The following is an 18,443-nucleotide window of genomic DNA, read 5'->3' on the forward strand; positions in this document are numbered from 1 at the left end:
TTAGAACAGCATATCATCCTATATACATAACTTTCCCAATTCCCCTATTGTTGGATATTTTAGGTTTATTCCATTTTTTATAGTATTTCATTTCTGAAGCAAACACCCCCATCCATATGTCTTTGCATACTTTTGCACTTACGTCCTGAGGAAAACTATCTGGATGTAGAATGGCTTGGCAAAACAGTAAGCACACTTTTAAGACTTCTCATAAGAATTAAAACTCACCTTACAGAAAGGCAAATCAAATCTCTAACATTAGTGTTTAAGAGTGCCAATTTTGTGGGGAGAAATTTTATTTTAGTTAGGTAAGGCATATTAAAGAACATACATTTTTCAGTTTTCAGTGCTCTTAAAGGAAAATGAGGGCATCTGACATACTTATTTGCAAGATCGAAGATCTATGAATGTTCTACATCGATTAAAAATCCTTAAATGAGGGGCGCCTGGGTGGCGCAGTCGGTTAAGCGTCCGACTTCAGCCAGGTCACGATCTCACGGTCCATGAGTTCGAGCCCCGCGTCAGGCTCTGGGCTGATGGCTCGGAGCCTGGAGCCTGTTTCCGATTCTGTGTCTCCCTCTCTCTCTGCCCCTCCCCCGTTCATGCTATGTCTCTCTCTGTCCCAAAAATAAATAAAAAACGTTGAAAAAAAAATTAAAAAAAAAAATCCTTAAATGAGAGATAGTTTTATAAAATGGAGTATAAAGATCAGCTTCTATTTTCAACCGAGCCATTATATTTGTACTCATAATAATTCAGTGAATGTTCATCAATCTTCAGTTTTTCATGTCTTTAAAAGAGACTAAAACCAACTCTGCTTTTCTCCAAGCTTTATTGTGAGAATCATGGAATTCTTAAATGGATCACAGAGATAATCTTCTTCTTCCTCTTCTCTTTACCAGTGAGGAAATAAAGCATTAGAGAAATTAAGAGAATAAATGGCTCCAATGTTTGATTTCTTTTTTTCTTCTAATGTTTGATCTCTTTTTTAAAAAAAAATTTTTTTTAAACATTTATTCATTTTTGAGAGTGAGAGAGACAGAGCATGAGCAGGGGAGGGGCAGAGAGAGAGGGAGACACAGAATCAGAAGCAGGCTCCAGGCTCCGAGCTGTCAGCACAGGGCCTGACGCGGGGCTCGAACTCACGGACTGCAAGATCAAGACCTGAGCCGAAGTCGGACGCTCAACCGACTGAGCCACCCAGGCGCCCCTAATGTTTGATTTCTAACAGTTGAATGTAGTCTAGTAATCCACCAATGGTTCAGTATGGGTCAATCTATTAAAATAAGTAAATATTTTAATAGCAGGTGACAGGAATACAAACATATTTTTATCTCAATAGATTTTTAAATGGTGGTTATTAAATCTTAGCCCTAGTTATGAATTAAAATAAGTAAACTAGGAATTAATTTCCTTTATAGAATTAAAAAAATAGAAAAGCCAGAACTAAACTCATAAAAGAAACATGAGATACATTCCTAAGAAAATTATGCCAAAAGTGATATTTTTAATTCTACCATTATTATATATGATAAGAAATGAAACATTTAGAATTAGTAGAAAGAATGCAACAATAAATCATCATTATTTCCAGAAAGGTATATGTAATTGTTCTGCCAGACAATCCAAGAGAATTATGGAAAAAAAAACATTAGTGTTATACCAAAGAAAAGAATTGTAATAGGTAAATGAATACAAAACAAATATTAAAAATAGCTTTTATATAATAGCTATTATCAGTTTGAAATTGAATAAAACTGAATAATAAAAACATGGAATATCTAGAAATAAACTTAATAAGAAACTAGTTAAAATCTATATAGAAAAACACAGAACTGCATTGAGGGAAATAAGTAGATATTTTAATAAAGATTGCATACTGCAAAAATGGAGTTCTTCCTCAGTCATTTTGTAGACTTGTTGCAATTCCCATCAAAATCAAAGATAGATTATTTTGTTTTTTGAATTCAGCAAAAACAGTTCTAAAGTTCACCTGAGGGAATATCCAAGTACATGTTCCAAAGAGAAGTAAAAGGGAATGTGGCTTACCAAACATTACCACAATTAAGCTTCAGTAACTTCGAACAGAATAGCACTTAATTGCAAAAATTACCAAGGAATTGAACCTAATGATAGAGTTGATAGAAAGCCCTGTAGGAGGCTTTGATATATATAAAAAGCTGCTAAATAATAAAGATGCCATTACAAACTTATGAAGAAAGTGTGGCTTAAGTGAATGAAATTTGAGATAAATTAGAGGTAACTGTAAAAAAATTATGCCATTAAAATTTAAAAGAAACTTTGCCCAATAATAAATTCTTACAATCTTATGGAACATGCTTAAATTATATGGAACATGCTTAAAATTTAAACAGTTTACACACAACAATTAAGAAAAATATACTGTAGAAATGGATAATTATCATGAATAGATAAATTCTACAGAAGAATTTAAGGTGAGTAACACAGAAAGGAAATCATATCCAATTCCACTTACATAAAATAATGAAAATGTATAAAGTGGAGTTGGGGTTTGTGGAAACAGGCTCTCCTACTGTACAGTTGGGTTTATAATTGATAAACATTTTCAGAGAGCAATTGCCAGTGTGTATGAAAAACAAAATGAGTGTCCTTCAATGTAGTAATTCCACTTCTAGGAATCTAGGTTCAAAAAGAATCAGCTATGTGCAAAAAGGCATATGATCCAAGGATATGAATGATCTTGCTTATAATAACAAAAGCTGTAGATGAAGTAAATGTCAAACCAGTTGGATATTGCTTATCTCAGGGGTTCTGAAAGTTCTAGGGGTTGTATCAGAATCCTCTAAGAAGCTTTTACTAATATCTGCCTTCCACCTCCAAGATTCTAATATTTGAATATCTACCCAGACATATGAAATAAAATATGTTAGTCTTTTTACTTTTCTCAAAAGTTCCATAAATTGTGCTCACCATACCACTTCTTTTGAGGCTCTTTGTTTCCCCCAGGGCCGTAACACCAAGGTGTGTGGTTTTTTTTTTTTGGTTTTTTTTGGTTTTGTTTTTTTTTTTTAACATGTAGGCTGTTCAGGAAAAGAATATAAAACTTTAATGAGCATCTATTTAGTTTCTCTCAATTTTACTTTCCTTTGGACTACTCTCACACTATGTATTAGGATAGGAGGATTATTTGTTTTAGGTATCATCTGAAAATTGAGAATATTGATCAAAAGGACAGTGAAAGTACATATTATCAGCCTATTACCTACTCCTCAAACTCATAATTACTTTCAACATTTCATTTTAATTCTTTCCATGTATCTTTATTTGAAATACAAAGAATCTTCAAAATTATGAAGTGTTAGTTATAATTTTGTCAGTTCTCTCTGCATGATATGTTAATACTTTTGTCTTAATAGATAAATCTCAGATGAACTCCTATTTTAACTTTCTTCAATTTTGACATATGTTTGAAATGATGGAATGTAAAGTGGCATTGAAATTAAGTTATTTGTTTTTTCAGAGTTTCTAATTATGACATCTTCTGGTATACTCATAATCTCTTCTTTGTCTTCTACATGCTGCTGATGTTGCATGTTTCAGGGTAAGTTTAAAAAATATTTAAAATATTTTTAAAATCATGTATACCTAAAAATAGGGTAATGATAGATAAATCTAGAGAAATTTTTATAGAAAGTGGTAAAATTATTTGGTTATATGGAATTGAGGGTAGTGTCAAGAATGAAGAAATAGTTCTGTTTTTATCATAGCATATATATTTTTTAAAGTTTTATTTTTTTGAAAGAGAGAGAGAGAACTTACACACATAAGTCATGAGCAGGAGGGACGGGGCAGAGAGAGAGGGAGAGAGAATCCCAAGCAGGCTCCATGATGGTGTCAGCCCAGAGCCCGGCACAGGCTCGATCTCACAAAATGTGAAATCCTGACAGAGCTGAAACCAAGAGTTGGGCACTTAACTGACTGAGCAACCCAGGCATCCCTATCATAGCATATTTTAATGAATCTAGTATAAAAGTATATTAAAATTGAAAGACAGTTACTTCTTTTACAATGTTGCAGTTTTTAAAGTCCATGTAGTTATATCGTGATAACCTCTAAGAGAAAGTTAGTAAGAAATAAAGAACTTCAAGAAGGTATTTTAATGTTTCCTAAAAGTTTAGGAATTCCTAATGTCTTGCTGCTGTGGAATTTGTAACAATAGAGTTACCAGGTTTTAGTTTAAAAAAGCCTAGCAGCCTGTAGCAATATTTTTCTAGATATGTCTTCTGAGGCAAGGGAAATAAAAGCAAAAAATAAACTATTAGGACTACATCAAAATAAAAAGCTTCTGCACAGCAAAGGAAAAAACAAAATTAAAAGACAACCTACTGAATGGGAAATGATATTTGCAAATGACATATCTGATAAAGGGTTAGTATACAAAATATATAAAGAACTTACACAACTCAGCACCAAAAAAACAACTAATCCTATTGAAAAATAGACTCTTTTCCAAAGAAGATATCCAGATAGCCAGCAGACACATGGAAACATGCTCAGCATCACTAATCATCAGGGAAATGCAAATCAAAACCACACTGAGATATCACCTCACACCTGTCAGAATGGCTAAAATCAAATACACAAGCAACAACAAGTGTTGGCAAGAATGTAGAGAAATAGAACTCTCCCCTTGTATTGTTGGTGGGAATGCAAAGTGGTGCAGCCACTGTGGGAACATTATGGGGGTTACTCTAAAGTTAAAAAAGAACTGTAGGGCACCTGGGTGTCTCAGTAGGTTAAGCATCTGACGTTGGCTCGGTCACTCTTTCATGGTTCATGGGTTCAAGCCCCATGTTAGCTTTTGTGCTGACAGCTCAGAGCCTGGAGCATGCTTCAGGTTCTGTGTCTCCCTATCTCTCTGCCCCTCCCCAGCTCATGCTCTGTCTCTGTCTCAAAAATAAATAAACATTAAAAAAATTAAAAAAAAATAGGACTATAGAACTACCCTATGATCTAGTGATGACACTATTGGGTATTTACCCAAAGAATACAAAAATGCTGATTCAAAGGGATACACATATCACTAGCAGCATTATTTACAATAGCTAAATGATGGAAACAGCCCATGTCCATAAATTGATGAATGGATAAAGAAGATGTAGTATATACACACAATGAAATATTATTCAGCCACAAAAAGAATGAAATCTTGCCATTGGCAACAATATGGATGCGCTTAGAGAGTATAATGCTAAGTGAAATCAGCCGGTCAGAGAAGGACAAATACCATATGATTTCACTCATGTGGAATTTAAGAAACAATACAAACGAGTAAAGGGACAAAAAAGGAGAGAAGCACAAACCAAGCAACAACTCTTAACTCTAGGGAACAAACTGATGGTTACCAGAGGGAGGTGAGTGGGGGGATGGCTGAGGTAGGTGAAAGGGCTTAAAGAGTATACTTATTATGATGAGCAATGACTAATGTATAGAGTTGTTGAATCACTATATTGTACACAAGAAACTAATATAACACTGTATGTTAACTATACTGGAATTAAGGTACAAAACTTAATATAAATAAATAAAATTAAAAATTAAGAATTAAAAAAAAACAAAAAAACAGGGACGCCTGGATGGCTCAGTTGGTTAAGCATCCGACTTAGACTCAGGTCGTGATCTTGCTGTCTGTGAGTTCGAGTCACGCATCGGGCTCTGTGCTGACAGCTCAGAGCCTGGAGCCTGTTTCAGATTCTGTGTCTCCCTCTCTGACCCTCCCCTGTTCATGCTCTGTCTCTCTCTGTCTCAAAAATAAATAAATGTTAAAAAAAACAAAAAAAACAAAAGCCAAAATAACAAAGTGAAAAGGCCTACCCACAGTAGTAGTTGCAGAGAAAGCCTACATTGGTTTATAATGATCTGAGAGAAGGATCTGTCAACATCAGATCACAAAGGGAAAAAGAAAGTATCCTAAGCTTGTTACAAAGAATATACACCAATTATTCTGAAAATGTGTGTCAACCCAAGCAGTGTACTCAAAGGTATAGTGCTTAAAATAATCTATTTGGTTAGAGGAAGGAAATAATACATTTTTGTGTATGCATGTGTCTGCATGATCACTAGAGTGGACTATGGTTTTGTCTTGAGACTCATACTAATATGACACAATAGGCCATTGTTTGGCATCAGGTTCACTTGATTGAGTAAATGATACAGGATAGAAATATAGAAAGTCAATAGGATAATGTCAGGTCGTTCTTCTGTGATGGTCTCTCTTGTTCTCCCACCTCCTCTCCCTTACCTCCCATGTAGTAGCTCAGTTTTGAGATTAATAAATAATAATTAATAAATAATTCCAAGGCATAGACTACCTTGCTTTGGGTAAGACTCATGCTCCATAGGAACCAGTTTCTTGGTAGCGGCCCAGGTCTCTTCAAGGGATACCCTCAGTTACAAGAATACACTGCACACAGGAAACTGAGGTCTGTGAGTCCTACATAGTTCATTCATAGTCTTCCTGGTGCAAATGCATTCCACCATTAATAAACAATGTTGCCTGGAAACACAGCTGGCATTCCCTGTTTATCGTAGCCCAAAATGTTTCCAGGGAGACAGTGTTTGGAGAAAGCTTCAGATTTGCTGTTAATCTTTTCCTCAGAATGTTTTATAATGTACTTTGTCAGTACAGTAGGTCATATACATAAATTATGTATTTATTTCAGGGTGCATGTTCAAAATGTTTTTTTTTTTTCTCTGATTTTGGAGGCCACTGGTTTAAATAGCAGTTTTATATGAGTCTCTCTTCCATGTCTTGGCTCAATTTGTTCTATACTGGGTTCTAGAACATACAGTTGTAGAGCATCAGAAGCATGGCCACATATTATAATCATGGCTTCCAGTTAGTCATTCCTGCCACACAGGGAAGAGGGCCATGGTCTGTGGAAGCTCTGGATTCTATTCTTTTCCTTTTTTTTTTTTTTTTTTTTTGGATAATATGTTCTATGGACTATTAGGACACCAAGAAATCTCTCTGTACAGAAAATTTGTTTGCCTGTCAGAGCTATTATCATAAAATGGACTATGAGTAAGCAGATGTTACTGATGATAACAGTAATTGAAAACAATTACATAATGCTTACTATATGCCAAGGATAAATTCAAAATAATTGAGATACTTTATGTCTCCAAGGATCACAGTTTTATGAAGATAAACAATACTGTCACAACTCCTTAACAGGTCAGAAAACTGAAGTATAGAGAGAGTAAGTAACTTCTGAAAGTTTACCTAACTGATGGATCCTGGATACAAATTCAGGCATTCTTACTCAAAACCTCCTTTTTTTTTTTTTTTTTTTTTTACTGCTAGGTTCTGTATTTTTAGAGAGCTCTGTACTTAGAATTTAGTGTTAAGATTTTTTTTTTTTAAAGGTTAATATCTTGATTTACCTGGGATTGTGATCTCTTTCATACATCTATCTGTAACAGAGAGAAAAATGCAATCATTTCTTAGTATAATTAATTATGCATTCTTTTGCCTTTATGTTGTATTAAGTTAAAACTGAAAATGTCTGTCTCTTTGTAATTCAAAATAGAGTCAATTTTTTTAAAGGTTCAGGAGTTCAAACAGATTTCTTAAGCTTAAAGAGGATTGTATTGAGAGTTCTTCATTTTTTGGACACAAAAGAAGGCCTTCTTAAATTTTGATTTTACTTTTGTAGAACAAGGGTCACAAACAGAAAGTGACTTTCATTTTTGCAAAGAAATAACAAAGCATCTGCGGGATGAATTACATATAATCAATTTCTTATACCAATTTAATAGTTATATATTATTAGTAAAAAACAATTATTCTAATATTGAAATCAGTGTCATACAACAAATACATAATCCTATAAGCATTGTATAGTGCACAATTTTATGAAATTAAATTTTTATTTAAGTGTAATTGACAAAATAATATATTTATACTATATTGCAAATTATATATCATTTAAGTTTTTTTTTTTTACAATGTGATGATAAACATGTATGTTGTGAAATGATTACAACCAACCAAGTGAATTAACACATTCATATCACTTCAGTTACCTTTTTTTATTTTCTGCTGGTGAGAACGCTTAAGATCTACTGTCTTAGGAAATCTCAAGTATACAATACTGTATTATTAACTGTAGACATCATGCTGTACATTAGATCCTCAAAACTTATTCTTCTTATAGCTAAAAGTTTTTAACCCAATGACGTTAAATTTTGAATACAGTCACACAGATTATGCTTCTGGTGTGGGAAAACTTACTAGTGGTAAATCTTGTTTTTTTTTTTAAATTTTTTTTAATGTTTATTTATTTTTGAGACAGAGAGAGACAGAGCATGAACGGGGGAGGGCCAGAGAGAGAGGGAGACACAGAATATGAAACAGGCTCCAGGCTCTGAGCTGTCAGCACAGAGCCCGACATGGGGCTCGAACTCATGGACCGTGAGATCATGACCTGAGCGGAAGTCGGACGCTTAACCGACTGAGCCACCCAGGCACCCCTACTAGTGGTAAATCTTACAGCTTTTTCAAAATGAAACATTTCTCAAAAAAGTCTTTTTATTCCTAAAGGATCTGTCTATAAGTAAATCTGTTGAAATTATTATCATTTGTGCCAATATTGAGAACTTAGACGTATCTTTGCTTATGAAATATCTTGATAATTTCATTCTATAACTTTTGGTTATATGAGTAAGGTGCAGTTATTCAAAGTAAGTTTCTTGGATATATACTGAGATTTCTGTTAAAGAGCATACTTTAGATTGGAACAGGAAATCAGTATTTTCTGGGCATCTCTCCATCAGTGTGCTAACTACTCTAATGAAGTATAGAAGAACAATATATGATCTTTAGTCTTCCAGCGTTGGTAATTAGTTTGCAATTAAAAACGTCAGTTGAAAGAGCTGGAGAGGGGTGCCTGGGTGGCATAGTTGGTTAAGTGTCTGAGTCTTGATTTTGGCTCAGGCTCAGGGCATGACCTCATGGTTCATGAGATCAAGCCCTGTGTCAGGCCCTGGGCTGATAGCATGGAGCCTGCTTGGGATTCTTTACCTCCTTTGCTCCATGCCCCTCCCCATGTGCACGTGCTCTCTCACTCTCTTAAAATAAATACATAAACTTAAAAAAGAACTAGAGAGAATTTTAGACTGCATATTTTCCAGCCATAAACCTATTTTATTTTCAAGAATTCTAGTAGTTCAAAGAACAGAAGAATCCATGTAGGCTAGAAACTTTAGAAAATTTTAGGCTTCAAGGATGAAGCCATGAGAAATTGTTGACTAGTTTCTCTATCTAAGCAGACTTTTGCAATAGGAAGACCAGTTGCTTCTGATGGTTTTCAAAGGTCCATTTTACTTTTGTAGAATCTCCAGTTTTGAAGGAAGCTTAAACGATATCTTGAGAAAGATGATTTTTGTCTCCCATGCAATCTAAGTAAATATCTAGTATTGAAAAGCCCATTCTGTCTTTGGGAAGCTCCAGTTTTCACAAAGTTCTTTTTCTTTTGAGCCAGAATTTATTTTACTTTAATTTAATCCAATGACTTCAATGTCTATGACTCTGTAGGCCATCAAAATTCAGTCCCTCTCTTTTAAATTATGTTCATGTGTTCCTTGCTTTATGATATTTCAAGTCTCATCATTATTTGAAATTAAAAAAAAAACATATTCATAGTTAATATTCATTGAGTACTTATCTTGTACCTTACTAATGTTTGATCTCATTAAATCCTCCCAACAGCCCTGGTAAAATATGCTGTTGTTATCATTATTATTATTATTTTATATTATTATTATCATTATTGCTATTATATCTTGTCCAGGTGATAGAACAGGGACAGCGAGAGGTGAAGGAACTTGTTAAAAGTCGTACATAATAAGTAGAAGAGTTTGGGTTTGAACCCAGGGATCATCAGATTCCTGAGGCCACATTCCTAATCACTAAATTAGGCTGGCTGCAGTTTGGTATGGCTTCCTTTGTATCCCCCCCCACCCCCTTTTTTTTCTAAAGTTTTTTTTTGAAGTTTTATTTATTTTTGAGAGAGAGCACAGGCGTTTAGGCGCACAGGCACCTGAGTTGGGGAAGGGCGGAGAGAGAGGGAGACACAGAATCTGAAGCAGGCTCCAAGGCTCTGAGCCCTATGTGGGGCTCCAACTCCCCAGCCATGAGATCATGACCTGAGCCGAAGTCGGATACTTAGCCAACTGAGCCACCAGGTTCCCCCACCCCCCTTTTTTAAAAGTTTTTTTACTGATCTGTTTATTTTTGAGAGAGAGAACTTTGTATCCCTTTTAAAGCTGGAAACCAAACTAAATGTAGTGCTCTGGTGTATGTAATATGACATTGGCAACATAGAAAGTTTATCTTTCTCGCTGCAAATATTACGGTCATTATTTAGGACCTGATTGTCTTGTTCCATGATTATCCATGCACTTAGCTTAACTTAATTTTTATACTTGTTACCTATGTTTTGGAATTTTTAAATTCTTTCTCAGCAAATCTATTTATTGCATGACATCCTTAAAAGAACACATTTCATATAAACCAAATCAGATGTTTCTTTTCGGTGGTCAAATGTATCTAAAATATGCTAATTTTCCTTTTCAAGAGATCAGTAGAGCATGGTAATTAAGAGCTATACCATTAATAGCTCTATGACCTTGCCAGATAATTTGTCCTCTTTCTTAACTATTAGATGGGATTAATAAAGTCACCTACATTATAAGGTTGTCTCAGGTTTAAACAAGTGAATGTAGCAATATAGGCATAATAGAGACATACTCAAGTATTAGGACAAAAAATATACTTATACCAATACTAATGGCTGTATTAGGATGAAACTCTACATTTAACTGTTTGAAGAATCTTTTTTGTATAAATACACAGAACTTTTGAAGAGCCCAGATTTTCCTATCTGTAATCTGATAAATGTATAATGAAAACAGCTTAGCAGATCAAAAGAATATTCCTTGAAAGGGCAACATTTTTTATGACATTGTTAGGTCTCAAAAATTCAATTGGTGTTAACAATAAAGGTTTATTTTGGGATTTGCAAGACAAGCATCCTCCTGGGGAATTTTTTTCTTTTAATTTTTAATACACTTTTCTAGGAGGTTTGCTATTTGTGTGCTATATTATGGATATTTCAATTTGGAAGACATTTGGGGAAAAAAAAAAAGCCAAAACTGTTTCCTCTTTTCAGACATGAATGTAACCGGACACTTCTTTATTTTCATTTGAAAAACTCATCAGGAGGAGATATATACTGCCGTTCTCACTTACTGATAAAAGGGATATTGGAGTGAAAAGCAATTATGAGTGTCACAGAGCCTCAGCGGAGAGACTAACCCTACTCCTTTGACAGGCATGTGGAGAGAACATATTGTAAATGAGATCTGGCACCCTTGCCTCTCAGTCTTACCACAGTCACCACCCACTGGCTTTAGCTTGTATGTTGGGTGGATAATAATTGTATTTTGTTTTTTTATTTACATGAGAGAGGAATTATAATGTGACAATTCTTAAAAAGAGAGGGGGAAGGGCCTTCTCAAAAGCACATGTGGCAATGAGAGCCAGTTAATTGTATAAATAATTTTTTTGTGCTAGCTCTGCTGGGCCTCTCAGACCTCATTTTATTGTATAAATTAATACATATTATTTATATATTACATAATACTTATTCTTTTAGACAGAGCTCTTTGCCATTTGGGACTATTTGCTGGCAAGAGTTCATTGTAGAGTGTGATTTATATTCTGTTTGAATCGTGTTTTCTAGGGGGATTTAAAAGAATGGATTTCCATGTGCATGTTTCTAAAATCATCTGTTCTTTAAACCAGGGGGACACAGTGGGCAGCCTTTGTCAACAGTGACATTAATGAACGAGAGGCACTGTTGGCTTCATAGGAGTTTAGGCTCAAGAAGTTAACCAGGGTTAGACAAATATTTATGAGGTTAGGCTTAATGCACTGGCTTATCCTCCTTCTACTATGCCCTTAGGAGAAGGAAATTAAGAACATTCTGTTGGGGGATGGAGGTATTTATGCAGTATAGACAAGTGCTGAAAGTTGCTGATTCCAAATATCTTCTCTTCTAGAAGCCACTTGCACTGAGTTCTCTTTTCACCCACACTGGCTTGTATGATCTTCCTACTAGAGAGAGGCATTTGCACTTAAAATGTCAATGGGAATTTGGTGAAGCCCAGGGAAAGGAAGGCCCAGAGGTTTTATGTTAAGCCAATTCTATTCTAGCACTGGGAGAGAAAAATTTATTTCCCTACACTTTCTTTTCAATTTTCCTTTCATTGCCTCTATATTTGAATTGGCTATATAATTTATTGTTCAAACTAGACACAGAGAATGAAATGGGATACTGTGGATAATTAAGCAGTGACTTGTGACTGAACCAGGACATATGGTTATTCTACCTATTCCTAGGCATAGGGGAAAGTTCTAGAGAGACTGAATCACAAAAGGAAACCTTACCTCAAATAGGGGCTCTACATGGGTATGTGGGAGCCTAGAACCTTCAAATAATAAACACAGTAGATTTGCCTAGCTTTGTCCCACTTTAGAGATCATAATTGGATGTGCTCTACCATGTTAGATAGAAGGTTGAGGAGTTGCACGTTCATGGGAATTGCTCAATCATTTGTATACTACGTGTCACCCTTACAAGTGACCTGTTCTGAATAGTTTCTAGATGCTTAATTTCTACTAGGTGTGCATAATTATTTTAACGTTGATGCCCTTTATTTCTACTTCAAAATCCTACTTCTTTTTTAATAGAGTAGGAGTTCTCTACTTGGATTCATAATCTCTAGGAATCACTGAATGGGTGCCGGGGATCCATGAATTCCTGGAATACACCCACCCACCACCCCCACAGTAGCTTGCATTAGATTCCCAAAGCTATTTGTGTCCCAAAGGAAGTTAAAAATAACTGAATGAAGCCTAAGCTAGGTTTTTACTAGAGAGCTATAATATTACACTGATACATCTTATATCTTCACTTGTTTTATCCAAAGTTAGAAACAATAGATTGTGGGGAAAATTAGAAACACTGGGACAATTTTCTTCTCACATGAAGGTTGCTGTAAGGAGAACTTACTGATAAATATGGTTATGCATCATCATTTTATTTTATTTTAAATGTTTGTTTATTTTGAGAGATAGAGAGAGAGAGAGAGAGAGAGAGAGAGAGAGAGAGAGTGTGTGTATGTGTGTGTGCATGTGTGCAAGCAGGGGAAGGGCAGAGAGGGAAAGAATCCCAAGCAGGGTCTGTGCGTCAGCTCAGAGCCTGATGGTGGGGATCGATCTCACAAACCATGAGATGATGACCTGAGCCGAAATCGAGTTGGACGCTTAACAGAGTGAACCACCCAGGTGCCCCTACATTATCATTTTAGAGGATAATAATGATACTATTGCTAATAATTTCCAAGTTTTATGTAATATTCAATATGTTACAGGTACTGTTCTTAGCAATTTATGCCACATACATATATACATATATAACCTCTCACATGCACACATTATGGAGTTTTTTGTTTTTTGTTTTTGTTTTGTTTTTTTTTAATCTCATAGCACTATGAGGTCATTTTACAGATGGGAAAATGAGGCACAGAAGGTTAAATTAAATGATTATTTAAAGGCACCTGGCTAGTGCCTGATAGGGCTGGGGATTGACCCACATTCTGACCCCAAAATTTATACATTTAATTTCTAAACTTTTCTTGAATTAATGAATTATTTATTCATGGTTTGGAGGGTACTTTGCTTTTGAATGAAATATATTCATGTCATGTGAAAATCTGGGATAATTTTCTAATTTATCTATAAAAGTTGGTGAGTGTGTATGTGTGTGTTCTGTGTATTTTGAGTAAGAAGTTCAGTTTTGTTACAAGCTACATAGATTTCAAGGTTTTGAAATATAGTCCTCCCAGAAAACTTTAAGAAAATGGAACTTTTTTTGTGTTGCTTTATAAGTGTTTCTTAAAATGTACAACTTTGTTAAGGCATATAGTAAGTATAACTCTACAATAATTATAATAATAAAATTATATCTATATAGTATTTTAACCTCCAAAATTATTCCACATAACTTGAAAATAGCAATGATTAAAGCTAGGATCTATACTAGAGCTAATAAAAATACAGTAGAAGAGATACTCTCACCAGTATTCTTGTTACACACCGTGGGTTTGTGGCTCTTCATCCAGTGAACAGGTGGTCCACATCTTTTTTTTTTAATATTTATTTATTTTTGAGAGAGAGAGACAGAGTGTGAGCAGGGGAGGGCAGAGAGAGAGGGAGACACAGAATCTGAAATAGGCTCCAGGCACAGGGCTCGAACTCACAAACCAAGAGATCATGACCTGAGCCAAAGTCAGACACTTAACCAACTGAGCCACCCAGGTGCCCTACATCTTTTAAAGTCTGTTACCAAGCCTCAGAATGGTGCCTGTCATTGCTACAATATAGATTAAGGAGAATGGGAATTGCACAGAGAAAAAAAAAAAAAAAGAACCTACAGATACACTCTTTGAAAATATCCAGGGGAGAGAGGAATTTCACATAACCACCAAAAATCCTAAAGTACAGAAAAGTATACACTGTGTAAATCCTTACGTAAAAGGGAGAATGTTGGGCTATAGCTGAAGTCGAAGTTGAATAGTAGAAAATTCCAGAGTTGTTTTCTGCCTACCCCATTATGTGTCTGTGAGTTCCAATATAAAAGAGAAAAGGCAACACAGCAGTGATATATCGTAGGTAAACTATGGTGTTTTTGAGGGTCAGAAGGTTTCTTACCCATTTTTATCAAGGGAATCCCTTTCACAAACCATTACTCAGTTTATGTTGGATTAAGGGGAATTATATTAATTGGCTTTTTGCTAGGAATTTGTTGTCCATCTAAGCTCTTCCAAATTTCCTCAATTATCAAAGCACTCTCGGTAACAATAAAAAATAATATGTGTATTTGTTTAAACGTAACTTGGATTCCCATTTTGGGACTCTCGTTTATATTTGTTGTTGTCTGGGTAATAAGTTCTTACACTGACTAGAATATCAATTCCTATGCCAAAGGAATTAACTTTTAGGTCTTAACTGTTTTGGTTGTTTTGTAGATTGGCAAATTTTTGTTGGGGATTTTTATGTAATTCTGTGGCTAAAAATTCTTTGGATCACAGAAGAAAAAAAATTCATCTCTTTGTTTTCTTTTACTTTTTGGCCTTTGAATTTTTCATCCAAGTATATAGGGTGAATAAAATTCCTGGAGAATGAAGTCTTTCTTATATGAGATTCAAATCTCCCTCATATAATATTTACATATTTCCCATATGTTAATAATATCATGTTCTATACAAATATGGTCTTTAAGAAGTGTCTTTTTCCCCCCACTTCTAAGTTCCTATTCGTAGGACTGTTTTTCATTTTTGTGTAAAAATGATTCCTCTATATTATCCAATCTGGACTAAGGTCTTATGATTTATTTACTTTTGCTGATATTTTATACTGGAAAAAAGTAGGGGTAAGTATTGAGGTCATGTGGTATTTTCTCCCATAAGGATGCCATATGTATAGGTAGATATAGTATATACAGAGAATTTTCATGTACATAAATTTATTTGTGCTATAAGCTACTTTTGTTCATGAATTTTTAGTCTAAACTGAGTGTACTTCTCCCCCACTTAGAGGATAGAAATAGTGAGTTTCAGACCAAATACTTTCTCACGTAATTTTAATCTCAGTTTTCCTCCTGGGACCTTATGCATAATAACAAGTGGTCCTGGCTGGAGGTACAGGGTAAGAAAGTTGAGGGAAGGAGAAGGAACAAGGGCTACATTTAAGAAACATTTTAGTACATTCATGTTTTTCTGAAATGTGAAGTAATCCTTTTATTCCCACTGCCAGTTTTTTAAAGCCTGAAGGCAGAGGATATACTAAGATATGTTGGATACTTACATATTTTTTTCTTCCCAAGAGATCAAAGTCCTTTCCTTTATATTGTGACTTAGACAGTAGCATGTACTATCTCACTTTTCAGCCAAGGGAAATGAGAAAAAAAAAAAAAAAGAGTAAAATGGCCTGTTTAGTAAAATGGCCTATTTCACTTCACACACTTAGGAAACATTCTGGTCTTGATCCTGTGTTCTTAGGCTCTAATGGTTAGTTTTGCCAGCTGCATAGTGTCTGTGGCTGGCAACTTCATTTGCAGGGCCCACTGCAAAATTAAACTGTGAGGCTCTTTGATAAAACATTACTAAGTATTTCAAGATGGTGACAACAGAGCATTGAACCAGCCACGGGACCTTTCTAAGAGAAGGTTCCTTGAGACTGCAAAAATCACACACCTGTGATGCTGGCCCTGTGTTGCCTAGTCTCATGTCTTGGACAACGCCATCAGCAAGAACAAGACAAAGTGTGTGCTACAGTCAAGTTGCAGGATGCGAATACACTCAGGCGTCAGTTGCAAGTGCCCAGGAGAGAATGCAGAGGCAAGAACCTGGCTAGACCAGACCAAGTAGGGATGGGAATAAAAGCTCTGGTTTGATACATACTCAGGTGCTTGGGCTTTCCCTGATGTGTGCTGGAAGTGGAGGCAAGCACTCCACTTCTACATGCTGCTACTAAGTAGGTTGATAACTTGACTCCCTTGATAATTTGTCTGCTTGGATAAGAATTGGCTTAGGGTAAGGACAGGGCTGAAATCTTGGGTTAAACTTAGCAGTACTCAAGGGTAAAGAGGGATGATGTAAGTTGCAGACTGATTTCATGCTATTTCTTGTATACATGGTTTACTTTATTTACTAAATATCATTTCCTAGCATCTAGGCATCTTTTTTGAAGTTGGATTATGAGTTCAAATTCCCTTCTGTGTTTGTTAGAACCAGATGATGACTCAATCATGTGTTTCAACAACAACCAAAACAAAAAGTTGTTTGTACACTTCTGGTCATTCAGTAATTCATTCCATGAATAGATATTGAATGCTTGCTATAGATTGTATGCACTGTTCTAGTCACCAGCAATGCAGCTGAGGTACAGGACACATCCTTGACCTTAAGTAGTGTGCATTCTAGTGGATTCCACACAATCCAGTGAATTCCAGTGGGTTTTGAAATGATGAATTTGGGTGTATTTTCTTAAGCTCTTTTTTTTTTTTTTTTTAATACTTGAAGCAGAGTAAAAATAACAGTCTGAAACAGGTTGTTCTATTTTTTCTGTAAAGACAAGAAACATTTTGTGTTACAGAATACTACGAAAAAAATAGGTTCCTCATGGGACAAGGATTTTTTTTTCTCCACAGTAAAAAAGGTTTAAAATCACAAACATAAAGGTTACGTAAGTGACACTGCATTTGTTAGACATTTTTAACGTGCAGTTAAAGTAGGAATGATTTTGTGTTTCTCCTTTCTGCAGTGTGGCATTTTGTAATATTTAATTTTTGCCATAAAATATTTTTATGATTTCTATGTTGTAACCTAGTGGGATTTATTCTGTGTATTGTATTATTTTCTGTGACTTTGTCATGTAAAAAAATGGTAGTATGTCTATAATGCCTCTTAAGGAAAAAAAGGACAAAAAGAAAGAAACCTATTTTTTGAAACTCTGTTGAGTTTTGAAAGCACATCTTGAAATCCTTATGAGTACAAAAAATAATAGCATCCACAACCACGTATTTGATACACCGTAAAATCCATGATTTCTCATGATAGAAGAACACTAGACATTCCAAAGATATTTCAAAATCTCTCCTTTGGAACATAATAAAACTAAAAAAAAATGAGTAATAAGTATTCCTGTTCCTACATGGTCTGTGTGCTTCCTCCCCTTACCGCCTGCTCTGTCACTGCCTTAAGTTGGCAAGACTCTTTGTTTACCATTCATGGACATCTTTTTCCCTTCCCGGTTTTTCCCTTCAAATTATTTATCATTTAATATGAAAGATACAATAAAACATACAAGAATATTTTCTTTTTATTTTAACTTCTATGCACTTGTTATATTCAAACAAATTATGGGATTATTTGCTCTTAAAATCAATTCACTAGAAATTCATTGAAGATTTACTGTCTGCCAGAAACTTGCTAGAGAGAGGACAGGGTTTGGCAGTGAGTATGGACATATGGGTGGATATGTAAATGCATAAGACATGATCCCCTCTACTAATCTGGGAGCAAACCATGTGCATTTGTTCATACTATCCCTCTTACTGGAATGCCATTCTCCTGTTGTTAAACCATTAACATCTTCACATTTTTCAGTTGCTTCCTTCATGAATCCCTTTCCAAATTTCATAATCAAAGTTCACCATCCCTATATACTCTCAAGGGTCACCCTACTAATCTCCAATATGTGCTCACTTTGCTTTTTTCTTGTTACTGCTTTCATGTCTGATCATAGCTACTCAATTTAAGTTAATTAAAAT

At 35.0% G+C, this 18,443-nt stretch overlaps 1 protein-coding gene across 1 annotated transcript in view; it reads left to right on the plus strand.

Annotated features, from left to right (window-relative positions):
- The window catches only part of NOX4 (NADPH oxidase 4), a 165,309-nt gene that overhangs the window by 39,695 nt on the left and 107,171 nt on the right, over positions 1 to 18,443 (plus strand). Inside the window, exon 8 of the mRNA XM_042905676.1 lies at positions 3,503 to 3,583. Coding sequence (XP_042761610.1) covers positions 3,503 to 3,583 — 81 coding nt within the window. The remainder of the gene's footprint in view (positions 1 to 3,502; positions 3,584 to 18,443) is intronic.

This window comes from Panthera leo, chromosome D1, assembly GCF_018350215.1.
Source record: "Panthera leo isolate Ple1 chromosome D1, P.leo_Ple1_pat1.1, whole genome shotgun sequence".
NCBI lineage: Eukaryota > Metazoa > Chordata > Mammalia > Carnivora > Felidae > Panthera > Panthera leo.